This window comes from Typopeltis vanoorti, chromosome 1 (genome assembly GCF_054136105.1).
Source record: "Typopeltis vanoorti isolate ZY-2024b chromosome 1, IOZ_Tvanoo_1.0, whole genome shotgun sequence".
NCBI classification, from domain to species: domain Eukaryota; kingdom Metazoa; phylum Arthropoda; class Arachnida; order Uropygi; family Thelyphonidae; genus Typopeltis; species Typopeltis vanoorti.
Window position 1 is genome coordinate 162,698,812 of NC_143549.1, and position 18,377 is coordinate 162,717,188.

At 33.2% G+C, this 18,377-nt stretch overlaps 1 protein-coding gene across 3 annotated transcripts in view; it reads left to right on the forward strand.

The window, feature by feature from the left end:
- Window positions 1–18,377, forward strand: part of LOC150110590 (phosphatidylinositol-3,5-bisphosphate 3-phosphatase MTMR4) — a 360,520-nt gene that overhangs the window by 246,281 nt on the left and 95,862 nt on the right. For all 3 annotated transcript variants that reach the window (XM_090399896.1, XM_090399904.1, XM_090399910.1), the window contains exon 12: window positions 959–1,075. In XM_090399896.1, coding sequence (XP_090256022.1) covers window positions 959–1,075 — 117 coding nt within the window. The remainder of the gene's footprint in view (window positions 1–958; window positions 1,076–18,377) is intronic.

Genomic DNA, 18,377 nt, shown 5'->3' on the forward strand with positions numbered 1-18,377 from the left:
TGGAAATTCAGTGTTTAAAATCAAAAACTTTGCAAAAAAAATTGTCATGCCATCTTTGGTTTTTATTCCAATTTGACTTTTCCATGTACAAAACATTTTGAATTTCTGCAGATCAGTTAACTCTGCAAGCTGTGATTGCTTGATTGTACATTGTTTGATATGAAAGTTACATTATAGACTGTTAAGTTCCATACTCTCAACACATTGGCATTTTTCTTCATCTCCATTTACTAAACTTGTTAAACTTAAATAAATTAAATATTGATTTTGATTTGTGTTTATTCCACTTCTTAACATCCAAAAATTATTTTCTTTTCCCTTTCTTCCATCTAGTACTCTTGCTCACAATTAAAAATGATAACACTTTACCTTCTGTAATCATATGTTGAACTGAAGCTCATCCTCACTAACATATAATGAAATTTGTCAGTACTGCAGAATACATAGCAGCATTTATGCATCTTCCTTTCAATTAATGATTTTTATACTTGCGATTGAGTCATAATTGTTACCATAAGTATACTTCCTATTGAAAGCTCCAAGTCAGAAGTTTCATGCCTCCTCTATGTGGTTGATAAAACTTTTTGTTGGAGTTAGAAATATAATGGATGTGGTTATGACGGAGTGGAAGATAAATTAAAGTGCTGCATGCAAACTCTTATTTATGAAGAATGGAAATAATTTACACATGTCATTGGCATGGGCTCTGAGATATCTCAGAGAGAGGTTTGGATCCAATTAGCTGAATAATAAATGGCAAGAGTTAGGAGATGGAAACATTTCCTTTTATCATTAATCTCATAAATGTTAATGTTTTTTTTCATTAACTTGATAAATTTAAAATTTTTTTCCCCTGGTGTATTGGTTTTCCCCTCACATGCATGTTGATGGAATAAAGCATTATAAATACTTGTTTTCATTGATAAAAATTTGTTTTGAATATTTATTAATATTACAGGAAGAAGTTGCAAGTTTGCGTCGAGAGTTATATGTGACCCAGTTAGAGTTATGTCAACAAGTATGCCATAGCTGTAGAATTAAAGATGGCCAGCATTTAGGATCTTCAGATGATGCTGTATGTACTCATTATGAATTTGTATATGCAGCTTTCTGTTAATTTATGTGAATAATGTGTATATATATATATATATATATTGATAGTTTTTATTAAATGTTTTTGTATCAGGTTCATTAGAACAATTATTTTCAATAAATTTATTTATAAATATAATTTTTACTCCTACAGTTGCTTGAAGAACAGGATATTAGTTTTTCAATAGCAGCAGAAGCTTCGGAGTAGACTTTGATAAACTATAATAGTTTGTTTATTTTTTTCTTTGATAAAGCCTTTATTATGTAACATCTTTAGATTTACTCTAGATAGATATGATTGGAGTTCATATCCAGAGTGGGAGGACTATAAAAAAAAAGCTCTTAGTGTATTTTGTAATTTGTTGCAGATAAGCATTCCAAAACTATGTCGGAACCAAAATATCGTTGCTTTCAATTGTTCTTTCTTTAATAAAACTAATTATTAGTTGTTGTTTTTTTCTTTCCCTTTTTGCTCTCTAAGCTCATCTATGAATGTCCTTCCCTCCCCCCTTTTTTTTACCCCTTAGATACTGACTCACTATCTTCTTTTACTAACTAACAAGTTATATTACTTTTCTGTAGGTAATGAACAGTATCTTGGTAGCATAATCTAGGTGAAGTAGACTGAAAATAACAAAAGAAACATTTAACATAACATAAAAAAAAAAAAGCAGAGAGAGTGGTTTCCTTTATCATCTATGTGAACTGCAAAATTTCAGCCTTTCACAAAGACCTTTGCATTTAAATCACTACAGAGTAGTCAACAGTGTCTTGACTCTCAGTACTTACATACTTGATATTAAAAAAACTGAAGTGCATTTCCTCAGAAGAGTTTAGATTAATTCTATGATATGGAGTATCTATAAAAAGTATAATTAAAAAAGTGTGTATAATAAAATGTTTAATAATTACATAGGTAATTTGGTTTAAATATTGTAAACGCATTGGCCATGTTAGAAAGTGAATAATTGGAAATTCAAAAACAAAGTGTAACCACTTAGAGAATTGTCTCTTTGCTTGCAGTTATGAGAGAGTGCCAGGTAAATGTTGTACTATTAGGATCTGTTATACTATTATATACAATGTTAAAAAAATCTGATTTTATTTCAAAACTTGGAGAAATCAAACAACTTTTGTGATTTAATAGTTGGTTTCGACATTACTTTGCCTTCACCAACATACCTCTAAATTCCTTACCTTAGAACTTCTGTCCTCTGTTACCATCAGACACTGTACAACTCAAGTTTGTTATGAACCCAGGATATTTAACAAAATGAGAAGAGCGACATGTAGAGTGATATGTCACTCTTCTAGTTTGTTCAACAAAATGAGAAGAATGAAACGTACACCATCACAAGAGGAACAGTCACCTGAAGAAAACTACCTTTCATAGATGCATCCTTGAGATATCTCATTCCATTCCTATGAAAGCAAAGGATTTCGGAATTAACAGAAAAATCTTTAGGAATCTTACTAGCTTGAAGATGCAAGTAAATTTTTCCCCAACTTCCTTTTGAGCATTTACTGCTATGTGTTCCCACTTGTGTATTCAGAAATAGGATTCACTTGATAATGACTTTTGTATTTCCTTTTATCATCTCCCTCTGAGATAGATCTTGAGAGACAGTCTGCTATTCTGTTCTACTTTTCAAGAATAACTGATTTTAAGGTCTAACTGCTGAACTTCCAAAAGCTCAGCATATAATTTGTTGATTTTTATCCTTGATATTGCTAAGGACTTGTGATTTAATTTGGATATTCAGACCATACAGCAAATACCTCTGCTTCTTTATCAGAAAAAAGGTGAGAGCTATCTTTCCTCATTATTGATTGCATATATGTTCACTTATACAGCCTGCATATAAATTAGCCCTGTAAAATGTGAAATTTTTACATTATTAAGCTTAATAGCTTCATAAAGTTGCATATAGCTGGATATTTTAAAATATTAAAGTTAATTTTAAAAAGTTGAATTGACTTTTCTTAAATTAACTTTTTGTACACTTATTTATAAATATGCTGTCAAGCTCACTCACAGTATTAATACAAAATGTACCATAGGCTCATATCCTTTCATTAATGGGATTCACATAAGAAATTCAATATGATGAACAAATTTGCCAAGATGATGATGTTAAATTGGTGCACTATCCTCTTAGTGTATCCTCCTGGGAAGGGGATTTGATCTAGACACAAGGGGAAAAGATCATGGGGTCCTGGATTGAAAATATCTTCCCTTTCCCTTCTGTGCTTATGCTGATGGTATAATGTAATAGTATAGCGAGTCCCAGTAACGTTAAATTCGTAAAATTGAAATGGATCCTATTATGACTTGCAAATTAAAGATATTGATGTTTAGGTATCAATATTTCATTGTATTGCAAATAACTGGGATATTGAACATTATAGATTGTTCATTATCCCAGTTATTTGCGGTGTCTAAAACTGGCACATAAACATAAAGCTCAGCTGGATACATTTCTTGGCCATGTAACACTGCTAATTTTTATTATTGCTGAGCTTCTTGAAAGTGTATGTGTGCTGCAATGAATGCAAATCATTCTTCAACAATACCAGAACTCAAAAGTGTTAGAGGGCTAAAAATGTATTTGACCCAGAGCCTATCTTTATGTGTTTTAGTCATTGCCAATATGGTGGTGATGCTAATTGATGTCAGAGTAAAAATAGTGTTCTTACATTGCTGAATGTACGAGCTTTGTTTCAGTCCTTGAGAAGGAACCTCTGAGTTCTTCCTTGGATGTGCATGCAAGTAGTGTTTAGTATATGTTAATGCAGGGGTTGCCAAACTTCTTTGACCGTCGACCCTTTCAAGTGTTTCTTGATGTTTTATCAACCCCCCTCTATTTTACTATTACGTAATTATAATAGGAGGTAATAATAAAAACTCACATAAGCAAAAAAGACGCTTATGTGAGTTTTTAGATTGTTTATTTTATAGTTAGTGTTATTGTATGTATAATATAGTATATATTATTATATTACTATTACTACTACTATTACTATCACTAGTAATATCACTGATATTACTAGTGATATTAATAAACTACTGGTATTAATATCACTGGTATTACTACCAGCCCTTCTCAATTCTTCAGCATAGAGAAGTTTAGTTCGTGAATGAATAACGATTGAATTATAATATGTATGTTGATGAATTTTAGAACATTAAGACTCACTTGTATGTAAATGGCAAAAATGAGACTGGGATTGAATACGTGTAAGTATAAGTAAATAAGTGACTGCGCATGTGTTGCCATCTCGCTCCCCGCCGCGCTGGCCAAGCGGGAACCACATACATCCATTTATTGGTAAATACGTCATTTTGGCCTACTTGATTGGCCTCCGTAACTATTTTCATGACCTTGCACCATCTTACAGGTCTTGTTCATGTCACTGTTCCTACGATTCACTCTTAATTGCGTTGTCATTCAGGATGGAGGTAATCCAAGTTAACTGAATTAAATATTACCCATACAATGATGTCTTATATTTTTCTATCGACACTCCTGAGCCCGAATCGACACCTAACAATGTTATATCGACCCCTGGGGATCGATATTGACGACTTTGGCGACCACTGCATTAATGTATCCACTGTTAGACCCAGTGGCTAGCCTGTTCTGGTTTCATTTCATATTTTCCTTGTTTGTCAGTGACTTCTTTGTCCTCCAGCTGAAATTTAATTGTAATTTTGGATAGTCTCAAATTGTTCAATCCATTTCTTTCTGTATTATATATTATCTGATAGTGAATCCATTTGCAGTTATATATATATATATATATATATATATATATATATATATATATATATATATATATATATATATATTAGGAGTTCATTCTGTGTTTTTCTACTGATTTGTAAAGCTCTCAATATGCCTGTATACATTTTCCTTCCAAACGTTATGGAACATGGGCATATATAAACTAAACGTATTTCCGTAGGAAGTTTTCGGCATTGAGACCACATTGTAATATAAGGAGTTTATTAAAAATAAGTAAAATCTGAGAAGTTTCATGTGTCGTAAGACTTACATCATCTGAGTAATGGTACATAAAAGTTTTACACAACAAAAGATTATTAACAATTATGTAGGGATCTAAGCCTCACAAATCCTTAGTATCCCTACACAATGCAATAAAAATTGAGGCTTAATTTTACATCAAGTATGATCTTCTTTTACCAAAAAATTTAGCTGCCACAGATCTAGGATACAGCACACGTCATAGCAACAACTAGCAATGTAATGTTCCAACATGCATACAGTAATGAATTTACCATTTGAATTCTGGTTTATCAATTATTTAACAGTTGTGAAGTTATCAAAAACATGTAATATGTGTAATTAATTGGTAATTGGCTTTTGTTGTTTAAAACTTATGTGAGTCTTACGATGCACAAAACTTGTCAGGTTTTAATTGTTTATTTTTAATAAACTCTTTATATTACAATGTGATCTCAATACCAAAAACCTCCTACAGAACTGCTTAACTACAGAAACTATTTGTAAACCATGTACAGGTGTACCTCGGTTAACATTATCTATGGTAACGAAGTCCGCAATTTCAACCCCATTTTACGTAAAAATATTAAAATTTTAAGGTCAACGCCCGGTAATCATCCGTTTGGCAAACGACAGCCACTCATCATGTACTTCCAAGCTGTGTTGTGTGTCTGTTTTAACAGTTTTGCGTCATCCGCTGTAATTTAGTCTTTGCTTACACTTTGTAGGGTGTGTTTCAGTGTGTGCATTGCAATAAATGGCATATGTTCTCTGATAGCATTATTGTAGATTTTGTAAATATTAGTTGATATTTTGTTTTTATACCCATATAGTTAAAAATGTCCGAATCAAGGAAAAGAAAAGCAATTTCTTTAGAAAATAAATTAAATATCGTACAATTTGTTGAAAGGGGTGAAAGAAAATCCGGCGTGGCACATTCTTTAGGATTAGCGCAATCAACTTTAACAACCATACTTAGTCAATCAGAATAAATGAAAGAGTCTACTCAGAATTGTACAGATGTTACAGCATCAAAATTAACTTGCTTAAGGAGTCCAATTTTAGAAAAAAAAGTGGAGAAAATGTTGTTTGTGGATAGATGACATGTCACAACATCATATGCCTTTAACTCAAATGGTGACTCAAGAAAAATAATTATTTTTGTTTAATCACTAAACAAACTGAAGAAATTGCAGAAAATTTCGCGGCTTCTCGTGGTTGGTTTGAGAAATTTAAAAAATGGGCCAGAATTTGTATTGTAAAATTATCAGCAAAAGCTGCAAATAAGTTTCCAGAAAAACTAAAGGAAATAATTGCACATGAAAAATTTTCACCAAATTTGGTGTTCGATGTTGACAAAAGCAGTTTGTTCTGGAAACAGCTGCCATCAAAAAGCTTCATTTCTATTGGAGAAAAATCAGCAGCTGAGTTAAAAGCAGCCAAAGACTATTTAACATTACTCTTTGGATCAAATGCCTCTGGCGGTTTTAAATTAAAATTGTTATCAGTTTTTACCATTAGGGAAAATCCGAGGGCATTAAAAAGTAACATAAAAATGAATTTAGATGTAATATGGAAAGCTAATAGAAAAGCGTGAGTTACCGAGGAGTTATTAACTGATTGGTTTGTTAATAATTTTTGTCCAGAAGTGAAACGATATTGCCAAAGAAATAATTTTGAAGAAAGAGCCCTTTTGTTGTTGGACAAGGCTCCAGGACATCATCCTATTGATCTTATTACTTTAGACACATGCATTCCTGTCAAAGTTGTCTTTCTTCCATTAAACACAACTTCCCTGATTCAACTGATGTATCAGGGAGTAATAGCAACATTTAAAGCTTCTTATCTGCATGGTACATTAAGCAATTTAATTGAACTAGAAGATAAAGAGCAAATGTCAATTAAAACGTTTTGGAAAAACCACATCATTAAAGCAGCAATTGAAAACATTAATAGCTCTTGGAAAGGAATCACTCAGAAATGCTTAAATGGAGTTTGGCCCAAATTATGGCCAGAAGTTGTACTAAAAGAAAATAACATTCAAGAAATTAGAAATGAAATTATCCAGATGGCTCAATCAATAGGTTTCGAAAATTTCAACGTAGAGGATGTAAGAAATTTATTAAATGCAGAAGATGATGGTTTTTCAGTGGAAGATTTAGAAAAACTTGTTAGCAATGAAGCCAAAGAAAATGAAGATGAAATTAAAGAAGATCCTACTGAAAAAGTGTTAGCAACCAAAGATTTAGGTGCTTGAATGACATTGAAAACATTAAAATTTTTTCAGTGAAAATGATCCTGATTTAGGAAGAAGTGTTATTGTTAAGTATAGGCAATTATTAAATGAAAGAGAAAAAAAAGCATAAACAATAAACTTTAGATTTATATTTTAAAATGTCATGATTTTATCTTTGTTAGGTATGTAATATTGACTTTTTATTTAATAAAGCTTTTCTTTTTTCAAAAAAAAGTCTTTCATTTTCTTTATGTACGAACGTATTCCTATTATGGCCGTAGTATTTATACCTCTGAGAACAAAGTTTTGCTTAACAAAGTAATTTTGTGGAACGCATCCTCTTCATTAATCGAGGTATATCTGTATTTATTGACAGAAATTGACAACAAATTGACATCAATAGTAAGTTCCACAAATTGTGAGAGCCACCTTGCCATTTCCTATTTTTGCATTCTAATTAATTCCGATTCTTTTGAGCTTGTTTTGGGACTTTGTGATTGCTATTCCAGTGGTTGGATGTCATTGTTTTCAAACATGACATGGATCGTGATCATGTTGAAAAGTGGACACATTACTGTAAAATCTGCTACAATGTTAGACATAAGCAAAATTCTGTAGAACATCAGTATCAAATTTTGCAGTAATGATTCCATCCACTCCATAATATAGGAAGCAAACTTCCACGTCATTATACTGATAAAAAATATTCTTTGGTTTTCTCCATTTCCAAACATATCAAAATGAAAAAAAACTTACAGGGTTACATGTCACTTTACAGGTTTGTACTTAACAAAGGCTTGTCCAGGCTGGTTGTTCTGGGAAAATTCATAACAAGCTTTTTATGTTGGTGGAAACATTAATAGAATTGCATGGTGAGAGACTGCTCATGAATCCTGACTTCACATGCTGCTGATTTTCTGTGGTCAGACATGAGATGAAGTATCATTATTCTCAAGGAAAACTTTAGCTCTTGTCAGTCAGCATTTTAGACCAGTCGGGCAATATCTTGGACTCATTCTCACTTCAGATTTCCATTTCTCTGACACATTGCCAACTGTGTATATTTTAGGAATACATAAGTACTATGCAATAATATATATAGATATTTCTTTTTTCAAATGACCAGCTAGCACTCCTCCCTTTTAACTTTTTTTTTTTTCGTTATTTTGCATACACTGTCAAAATGATTTCCCCATCCTCTTTATAGATTTCCATGAAGTATGTGTTTTTGTGCCTGCAATGTGGGGAGTCGTGAAAGGTGCTATCATATTGAAGATTTCTGATAGAATAGTATATTTATGTGATTTAAGCAGGCCAACTGCATTTTCTTAAATTAATATGCATGACTGCTGCTCTGTAGGATATACAAATAGCTTACCCAGTTTTTATCATTTTTGTTGAAAATTATTTGGCAGCTGAGACACTTGTGCTATTTGTCTCATTTTTCTGTTAATATTTTGAATGTTGTAACCAATTCTTTTGCTCTCTCCCTAAATAATACTCGTGTTACAGCGAGTGAAATATATAGGAGTTGCTAATAAATTCTAATTTCCCTTACATGTGTTAAATTTTTTTTAAAAAGTATTCATTTCTGCTTGATGCCAGAGGATGTACTGAAAGAAAGAAGTTGGATAGAATGAAAACACATGAAACTGATATTAGAACACTGTTACCACTTAGGATGGGAATCTCCCACACTTCCAATATCATCATTCCAGTTACATTTAGAGTGATATGTTAATAGGGCTTCAAACTCTTATTGAATAAGTTCATGCCTAAAATAGCTTCTCTATATCAGCTTCATGTCTTTTCAAAGGATCCTTTGTTGTAGAATGCACTATTGTAGCAACCTGATGAGCAATTCATCATAATAGTTTCCTAGAGATATTCACTAATTCTCTTCTTAGTGTATTAGTGAATTGTCAAAATGATTTTCAAATGAAGTTTTTTTCAGAATATAAGAAGGAAAATATATAGAGGAAATCGATTCAACAGGTAAAGAGGATAAAAATTTCTTGAAGGCAAAAAACAAGGAAGTTTGTTTCAAGGTACAAAAGTGAAAACAAGCCCAAACCTCATCAGAACTCTGACAATCTTCTCAGAAATGATAGAAATAGATACAGAATCAAAATCCCTCTCTCATTGCAGATTGCACTGAGAGAAGCTTTTAATTGCCACTGAATCTTTGGTTCTTAGTGAGAGGTAGCATCAGGGCTTTAACTTTCATTCCTGAAATTTTTAATGCTGAGCTTCTGGAAATTGTTTTGTATATTTCCAGTCTTTAGTATAGTCCCCTGAGAACTATAAAAGAAAACTAAATTAGAAATTTGAATCCTTGGTTCACTTGGTCCTTGTTCACTATCCATCAGGAGTTGTTATGGTTAGGCCCATGTTTACAAATAGGTAGTGAACATGTCAGGGAGACTTCTGCTAAATCGCAGGTTCTTAAGTAGCCCCTGTTTTATTTAAGGTCAAACTTCCTTCATCTAATACTTCCAATACTGACCTTTGCAATCTCTGATGTGTTAAGGTTATTGAGAAGGCTGATAAATGAAAAGTTATTGTTATGAATATATTTGATTTAAAAAAAAAAACTGCATTCCCTCTCGTGAATGGAGCTACCTATCAAGAAATTAATCACTATAGGAGCTGAATAAAAATAAACTGAACATGAAATTATTATTATTATTATTATTTGACACCTCCAGGGAGTCCAAAGACTCATCGAGGGAGAGTGTGCCAACAGCATCGAACGATTGGCCCACTTTCAACTACTAACCATGCTCAAACTTACTTAACTGAGCCATTAGTAGCAGAGGCTCTACCAATCGACCAACCTTTGCCGGATTTACATAATCAAGAAACCTTGCTTAGACACTAAGCATTGAACTTTTACAGGTTACTTCAGGCCTCCATTAAGCAAATTAGTGGTCACACATACTGGACAGTGTAATTCTTCTCCTGACATTTCCAGTATCAATTTTTATAGTGAGATTCAAACTTCACAACCTTTGATTGTGAAACAGAAATGCAGCCAACTTGCCTGACCATGGAACACTTTGTTTCTATTATCTTCCTAAATTCTACACATTTAAGTAGATCATGGAATCAAAGCTCTCCTTTGATACCTATTTTTAATTGCATTTAATGTGCTTGCCAATATAATTACCAAATTCTTATCACAACTGCTAATTGCTCATACACTGGTTGGAAAGAAGTCAACGGACACTCCCACAGGTAAGATGTATCCTGCCATGTAACTAGTCATGTGTTTGTAGCCTGTATAAATTGGAGGAATATGATGCTCCCATGTGTATCCAGTGCATATGTATCCAGGTGAAATGGCTGCAAGAAGGGAATGACGGAGTTTGAAAGAGCCATTGTGATAAGATGTCGTGGCCTATCTGTTCAGCAAATTGTTGACAAATTGGGCCATCTCAGGTCAACAATCAGTGATACCATACTGAGATTAGTGCACAGGAAGTCAACTTCAAGTGCTTACTGCAGTGGATGACCCACCACACTCACCAAACATGACTGTAGGTCGCTATGAAGGATGATATGTAAAATCTTCCCTTCGTTGGCAGACACATTGAAGACAGACTTCTGGTCATCAACTAGAACACAAATCTCTATAAAAACATTTAGAACAGAGATGTGCAACATAGGTTTCCATAGTAGGACTGCAATATGCAAGTCCCACATTACTCAAACTAACATGCAGCATTGTCTTCATTGTCTTTGCACCACTGAAGACAATGCAGCATTGTCTTTACAGTGGGACATGGAAGCTTAGAAAACTGTTATGGTCAACAAATCATGCTACACACTCGTGAGCAGATGAACAGCTGTGAGCATGGTTTCTGTGTGGTGGATGCACTCTTACGAGAGTGCATAACCCAAACTATGAAATTCTGGGGTAGCAGTGTGTTGGTATGGTCCTCTTTTTCCTGGTGTTTACTCGCACCTCTGTTTGTGGTGCGACAAACATTGAACACTGAGAAGTATCTGAACCTTCTGGACAATGCAATGCTTCCTACTTTGTGGCAGTGTCTACAAAGCTAACTATTGTGTCTTTCAGCAAGACAATGCACCATGTCATAAGGCTGCTGTAACTACATGGTTGACTGGTCTCCACAGAGCCCTAATCTCAACCCTATTGAACATCTGTTTAGTGAACTGGAATGTCGGGTGAGGTCAAGGGACATCTACCCCCCCACAAGAGTTCAGGACCTCATTACATGCCTACAAGAAGAATGATTGAGAATTCCTACATCTTAATTGGGCACCATGGCTATTTGTTCCTCACACTATTGTCCATTGAGTTTTTTTCCAAGTAGTGTATAGGCTACTCTACTTCTCTCATTCAAACTGCGGCAGCGAGAAAGTAGCAGATAGTCGAAAACAAAAAAACTATTTTTGTAACTTCATTAAGTTACAAAAATTGTCAGAGTTACTTAGACTTTTAAGGATAACTATAGTTGAGACATAATATAGAAACGTGATGTTCTGCAACCAGCAGAGATGTAATAGTTAGTTTTGATATTGTTTGTCTGTTTACCAACATCTCTTTTGCTGACACTTTAGATCTGCTGTCCATGACTTTGCTTATATTGTTGAGATCTTGTAGTACACTTTGGTTATTTCATTTGGATGAACAGAATCTATACACAGATATAAATGCATTGCTATAAATGCCTTCTCCAGGTCATCTTTTCAACTATATTAATACCTTAGTCATTTAAAATTTATCCAACTACATTGATGGTGTTTTTTGTCATTTGGCTTTATTCAGAATATAATTTGATCACTATCCTGCAAAAAGTATCTTTACTCCCATAGCAGATTTCTACAACAAAAGCAAATGATAGTAAATTGCCTTAAACATCATTCTCATTCACACGTACAGACACTTGTGCCAGTTTTGTATGCTGTAAACAATCTTAACTGGCAGATATATACATTAAAAGTCAACTCGCCCTCCTTCACAGTAGTACAGTATCATAAAATTACTACCTACCAGAGGTAGCACTATTTATTTATCTGGTACTGCTTAACAACTGGGAGCTCCTTATCATCAAAACCTTAATGTATCTGAATAGTTAAAATTCCCATAATATCCAGAGTCATTTACACTTACAAGAAGAAACAAACTTTTTTGTAAACCATCATCATATTGTATTGGGTCTCCTGCCACTGTTACTTATTGTATTTTGGACAAACTGCTATTTGATTGAGAAGAGGATTAGTGGACACCAAAATACACCCATTATGGCGATTCATTCATGTCCAGTCTTTAGTGAGGCATGAACGTTGAGGACTGGACATCAGTTACAAAGACACAAAACTCATTCTTAGAAGTCATTTTAGTATGAAGACTTATTCTGATCACTGTTATATTACCTGAAATTGAATGATGTTTGATTTTTGCTAAAAGTGTACGAGATTTTGATCCTAAATAGCAGTGATCATGTTAAGTCCTCAACCAGTGATAAAGCTTCTGTTGCTCAAGACTGTCTATTTAGTGCGCTCTGCCACCTATCTTCCATGGGTATCGTTTGTTTATTCATTCATCTTCCCTTTTTATTTGAAGATGATACAGTGCTCAAAACATCTCGCACACCATGTTTTTTATAATTTGTTTCTTCCTATTCCATTGTTTATTTAATGCCATAAGTTTTTCCCTCCAGTCATCTTAATCTTTGTTGTTTTTTTTTAGCTATTTATAATATATTCTGTGAATTAGTCAAATATATATAATATATTTGACTAATTCACATTTTATATTGATCGTTTTGAGTTTTTTCTTTGTGGTTTTATATTTGGGTATTATTTTCACATTCAGTCTGTTAGCTTGTACCTTTGACTAATCATAGTAAAAGAATGAAGTAAAGATCACAACTTTTTTTTTTTATTTTCAATATAGTTTTGTGGGTAGGTTTTACTGTTAATAAAAATACAAGTCATTTTTTTCCTTGATTTGTATTAGCACAAGTATTCAATAGTTTTCTGTTCCTTAATTATACCTCTCCACTACAGTCAAGGTTGGCTAAGTAGAATGTGCCTTTGTACAATAAGCATGCTGTTAAATCATTAGTAATACAATTAGGATGTACATGCAAGTATAATTTCAGAATAATCATATAGTTTTTAACTATATGATTATTCTAGTTTTCATGTGTTAAGTTTCATTCCATCTTCCCTTTTTGTTATGCATATCATGCTTGTCACACAGTACCTTCCTTGAATGGTTTAAACAAGTTTGTAGTCCTTATGTCACTGAATAGATTTATTCTTTCAGGAAAAAAAAATTAAATGATTAATAAATAATTTACAGTTTTAGGTTCCTGTATTATAGGACAGTTGCACATTATACTTTTTTAATTAACATACTACAGTCATAGTGTATATCAGAATTGAGTTCTTATTGTCATCTTGGAAAAATGCAAAAGGTTTTTTTTTTTTTTTTGAAAATACAGGCCAACCTCTGCTTATGAACTTTCAAGATATGAACAATTCATATTTGCAAACATTGCATGGATTAACAAATCGCGACTCCCAATTCCTTTAATGAATACAGAATCCTGCACTTACAACATTTTACCATGTGAAGTTCACCGATATTTTATGATGCATGAAAAATATTTGGTCCAATAATTCCTTCCCCTTTCTGAGCCAGTATATTATATTGAATGTTCTTCAGTTGCTGAATGTATTTCACACGTTAATGTTATGTGTTAATGACATATATGTCATTTTGTTTTTTGATACCTAATTTTCATATTTCGTATGGAAAATAAATGGAAATGTAGTGATTGTAAAAGTGGCAAAAAAAAAATTCATTGATTTCAATAGATACTAAAATGGATATAAGTAAGCATTCTGCAAATGGTAAATTACTTGCTTCAGTTGGTTATGTTTATAACATCAATTATTCCAATACTTGAAACAATTTTAAAAGAAAAAAATGTGTGATTATACTCACAATGCAAGCTCTGTTCAGTCCGTACATTTCTAAAAATTGAAATATCGCTGAAGAAATTGAATGCTGTTTTACAATTAGGTTTCAGGATCACAATAGTGGGAAGTGGAAGAAACAACTAATGATTGGTTTTCCTATATTGCAAAGTTGTTAGTAGAGAGGGCCTGCTGCAAACAAATGTACAAGAAGAAAAAAAAATGGAAAAAAAAATTAATTGAATGTGAATGCTTGTAGTTTAGCAATTCTTCAGTTAACTTTCAGTATTGAGACTACATTTCTTAACATATAACAGTTTTAATAAAATAAACAATATAATCCACAAGTTTCCTAAGTCATTGGACTTAAATCATTAGGCATTATCTCAATTAGTACACACAAACAAGTGGCCAGAAAAACTGTTGTATTAATTGTTCTATACACGTTGGAACAATGCCAGTTGTTATTGTCATGTTCTGTAGCATGACACGTCATATCCCAGGACTGCAGTTGTTAGATTTTTGATGAAAGACCAAACTTGGTGTAGGATTAAGCCTTGGTTTTTGTTACATTGTGTGGGGATCCAGAGTATTTCTTGAAGTTTCTTTGAACTTTCTTGTGAAACAGTTATGATCAATGTATGGCATTTCTGTTTCTTTCCAAACTACGGCTTGTGTTTATTGTATAGAAGGCTAATCCTGATTTGTGCTGTCATATTTTTTCAAAATCTTTTACATGTTCAGACATGTGAATCTCCCCCAGACCTTCCCATCTGGCTTACATAGCAAATGCCACAAGAGCAGTGAATTTTGTCAACGCCTTGTTTTTTCTTTGGAGGATGCAAGAACATCAACATCTTATACAGCACCAAAGCCACTTTAACTTTGTAATCATGAAGCAGCATTGCAACTTTGTAACATTCTTGAGGTAAGGTAATGTGACTACATTCTTGAAATCTTGTTTATGTAAAGGTGCTGTCAAAGGTGTACTAAGAATTTTGTTAGTTGTCTTCGGTTTGTACCCATTGAGGGCAAGAATATGATTCAGTGCAGTTCTTTACTTTTTTTTTTGTTTGTTTTTTTTAACATACTGGACTCATAAGGTTTTAATCATACCTGTCTTTTGTAATGGATGGTAGTATGAAGCAGCATGTAAAAATATTCCAGTTGTGGTAGGTTTTCTATATACTGAAAAGATCAATCTTTTTCTTCTTCATTTACTTTGAGAAGGAAATTAAATTATGTATTTTTACAATTAACGTTTTTAGAATAAATTAATTGTTTCAGTTATGCATTTTTGCTATCTTTGTTATAAGGTAAGTTCTTCCAGAAACACTTTAACAATATATCATATGAGAAAAATAAATTCAACTTACAAACACATTTCCAAGAATGCATTATGTTCGTAAGTTGGGGGTTCACGTGTATCTCACTTTGTTTATCTTATTTTATTTGGTACATTAAAATATTCTCACTAAAAAGAAAGCACTTAAAAAAGATTAGTATATTTTCATCCCAAAAAAGTATTAGTGTCGCAAATTCAAGATATACAAGGCAACTCTCAGATACCTGATATTTACCTGTACTTTAACTAGCATTGGGAATTTCCTGATGCTGTATCAAACTATGAAAAAAAAAAAAAAAACTGAGAAGTGGATGCAATAAAGCAAATCTAATCAAACCAAGTTTATATTTACCACTAATAAGATAAGCTGATACTATTTTTTGCTCTGAAGTGACGATGTTAGATGATGATGAAAATTTCATTGGTGCTGTTGTTCTTCTTGTGAGCCTACCTTTAATTTATTATTATTATTATTATTATTACGGGCAACTCCAGGGAGTCATTAGACTCATCGAGGGAGGCCCCAAATCATTTTCATCACAACTATTCGACATTCATACAGTATCTATCATACCTCGCCTTAAACTCATTCACTGTCACAGCATCCACCACAGACTCAGGGAGCGCATTCCACTCATTCACTACTCTAAAAGTAAAGAACCCAGCTCTAACACCTTTACTAACCACACTTTTGCCCAGTTTCCATGGATGTCCCCTAGTCCTCCCACAACCAGCCCTGTTCTCAAAAATATCTTCTGAATTAATTTTATAGAAACCCTTCAGTAATTTGAATGTCTCAATCATATCTCCCCTCCTCCGCCTATCAACCAATTTTTGCAACCCACAAATCCTCAACCTGTTCTCATACGGTTCATTCCACAGACCTGCTATCATCTTGGTCACTCGCCTCTGGATCCTCTCCACCTCCTCCCCATCAAGAAGAAACCTAGGTGACCAAATCTGAGCACAGTAGTCGAGATGAGGTCTTATCAAGGCTCGATACAGAGGAACAATAACCTGCTTGTCTCTGCTTGTCAACGTATTCTTCAGCAACCAAGTGATTTGATGAGCTGATTTGGCCACGTTTGCAATGTGTCCCCTAAATTTCAATTCCTTATCCACCAACACTCCTAAATCTCGTGCCTCATCAATTTCCTGGAGCACGGTTCCACCAATGCAGTAAACTGCCTCCCATCTTTTCACCCCAAAATGCATAACCTTACATTTTGCCACATTAAATTGACATCCATTCTCCCTAGCCCAGACCTCCAATCTAAGCAAATCATCCTCAGGAATATTTAACTGGCATGATATGAGGATCTAGAGCTCTGAAGGTATCTATAGGCAGTAAGTACACATTTAATGTGTTACACACACCGACTATAACAAAGTGTACTGTGCTTTCTTCTTTTTCTGAAGAAGAAAAAGATTAGTCTGTCAGGGCATGCTTAAGATCATAGTTACTGCTGCAGCAGCAACTTTGAATACCTTAACTATATTTTTGTTACAAAACAAGATTTCTCTGAAATTATTGCTCTGAAATAAGGCGCCTTCCCATTGGTACTGTGGAAGAATGTTTGTAGTTTCATATATTCTACATGAAAATTAAATAATTAATTTTTTAGAGAATTGCTTCTAGTATATCATTTGTATTTTTGAGCTTTGATGAGAATTCTTTTGTATATATTCTCAGAGTAAACACATAGCTGAATCACATAGTCTCTGTTTACCTGAGGATTGCATGTTCTGTTTTAAACTTAGGAAAATGAAGTATAACTATTGATAAGAATCGTAAAACAGCTTAGACAAATTTTTGATAAGTGCATTATCAGAAAAATGTCATAAAACTTGCTTTGAAGCTTCATTTGTGCCCATGTAAACATTGCTCTCTCTCTTCTCAAAGAATTATGGCATATGTAGTCATGGTTCATGGGTTGGATTATAGGAATACTTATGAAAGGGAGAAAAAAAAACTTTTACACAATAGAATTTTTTACTAGAATGATTTTGATTATGGAATTTCTCAGCTTATGGCTGACTTGCTGTAAAACTGCCAAGAGCACTGAAATTTTTTAGGCTACTCCACTGCACAAAAATTTTTTGTGCAGTGGAGTAGCTACCTAGTTACCTACTTACAGGTTGCTAGTAGTGTGAATGTGACGAGAATATTTCAGAACTGAATTAAGCAGTTCTGAACTAAGTTCTAAGAGTATTAAAATCTTAAGCTTGCTTTTTGGTGATTTTTATTTGTTTTTCTTGGACAGCAGAAACATTTGCTTATTTGGCAAACCAGAATCAGTTGCTTAAACATTAATTACTTTATACAGCGTATACTATATATTGTGCTAAATTCTACTTAATGACTAAGAAAAAATTTACCAAGGAGCTGACTCAAAACTGATAAGTTTATCCTATTTTTGTAAGTATAAAACAGCAGTTGCTTGAAGAAAGGAAATAATTCAAGAAACAGATTGTTTGCACTTGAAATCTCTAATTTGTTAGAGATTTCAAGTGCAAAGTGCAAGTCCAGTAGCATAAGTGTGCACTGACAATAATAAAATTTAGCACTTTACTGACAGGCATTGTCAGTAAAGTGCATTTCCTTTTTTGAATATTGGATCAATATTCAAAATAATAAAAGACTACTGGTAATCTAACTGGTAATCTAACTGGTTCCTTGTTATTCAGTGAAGTATAATCAGTCTAAATTAATTTCATGTCT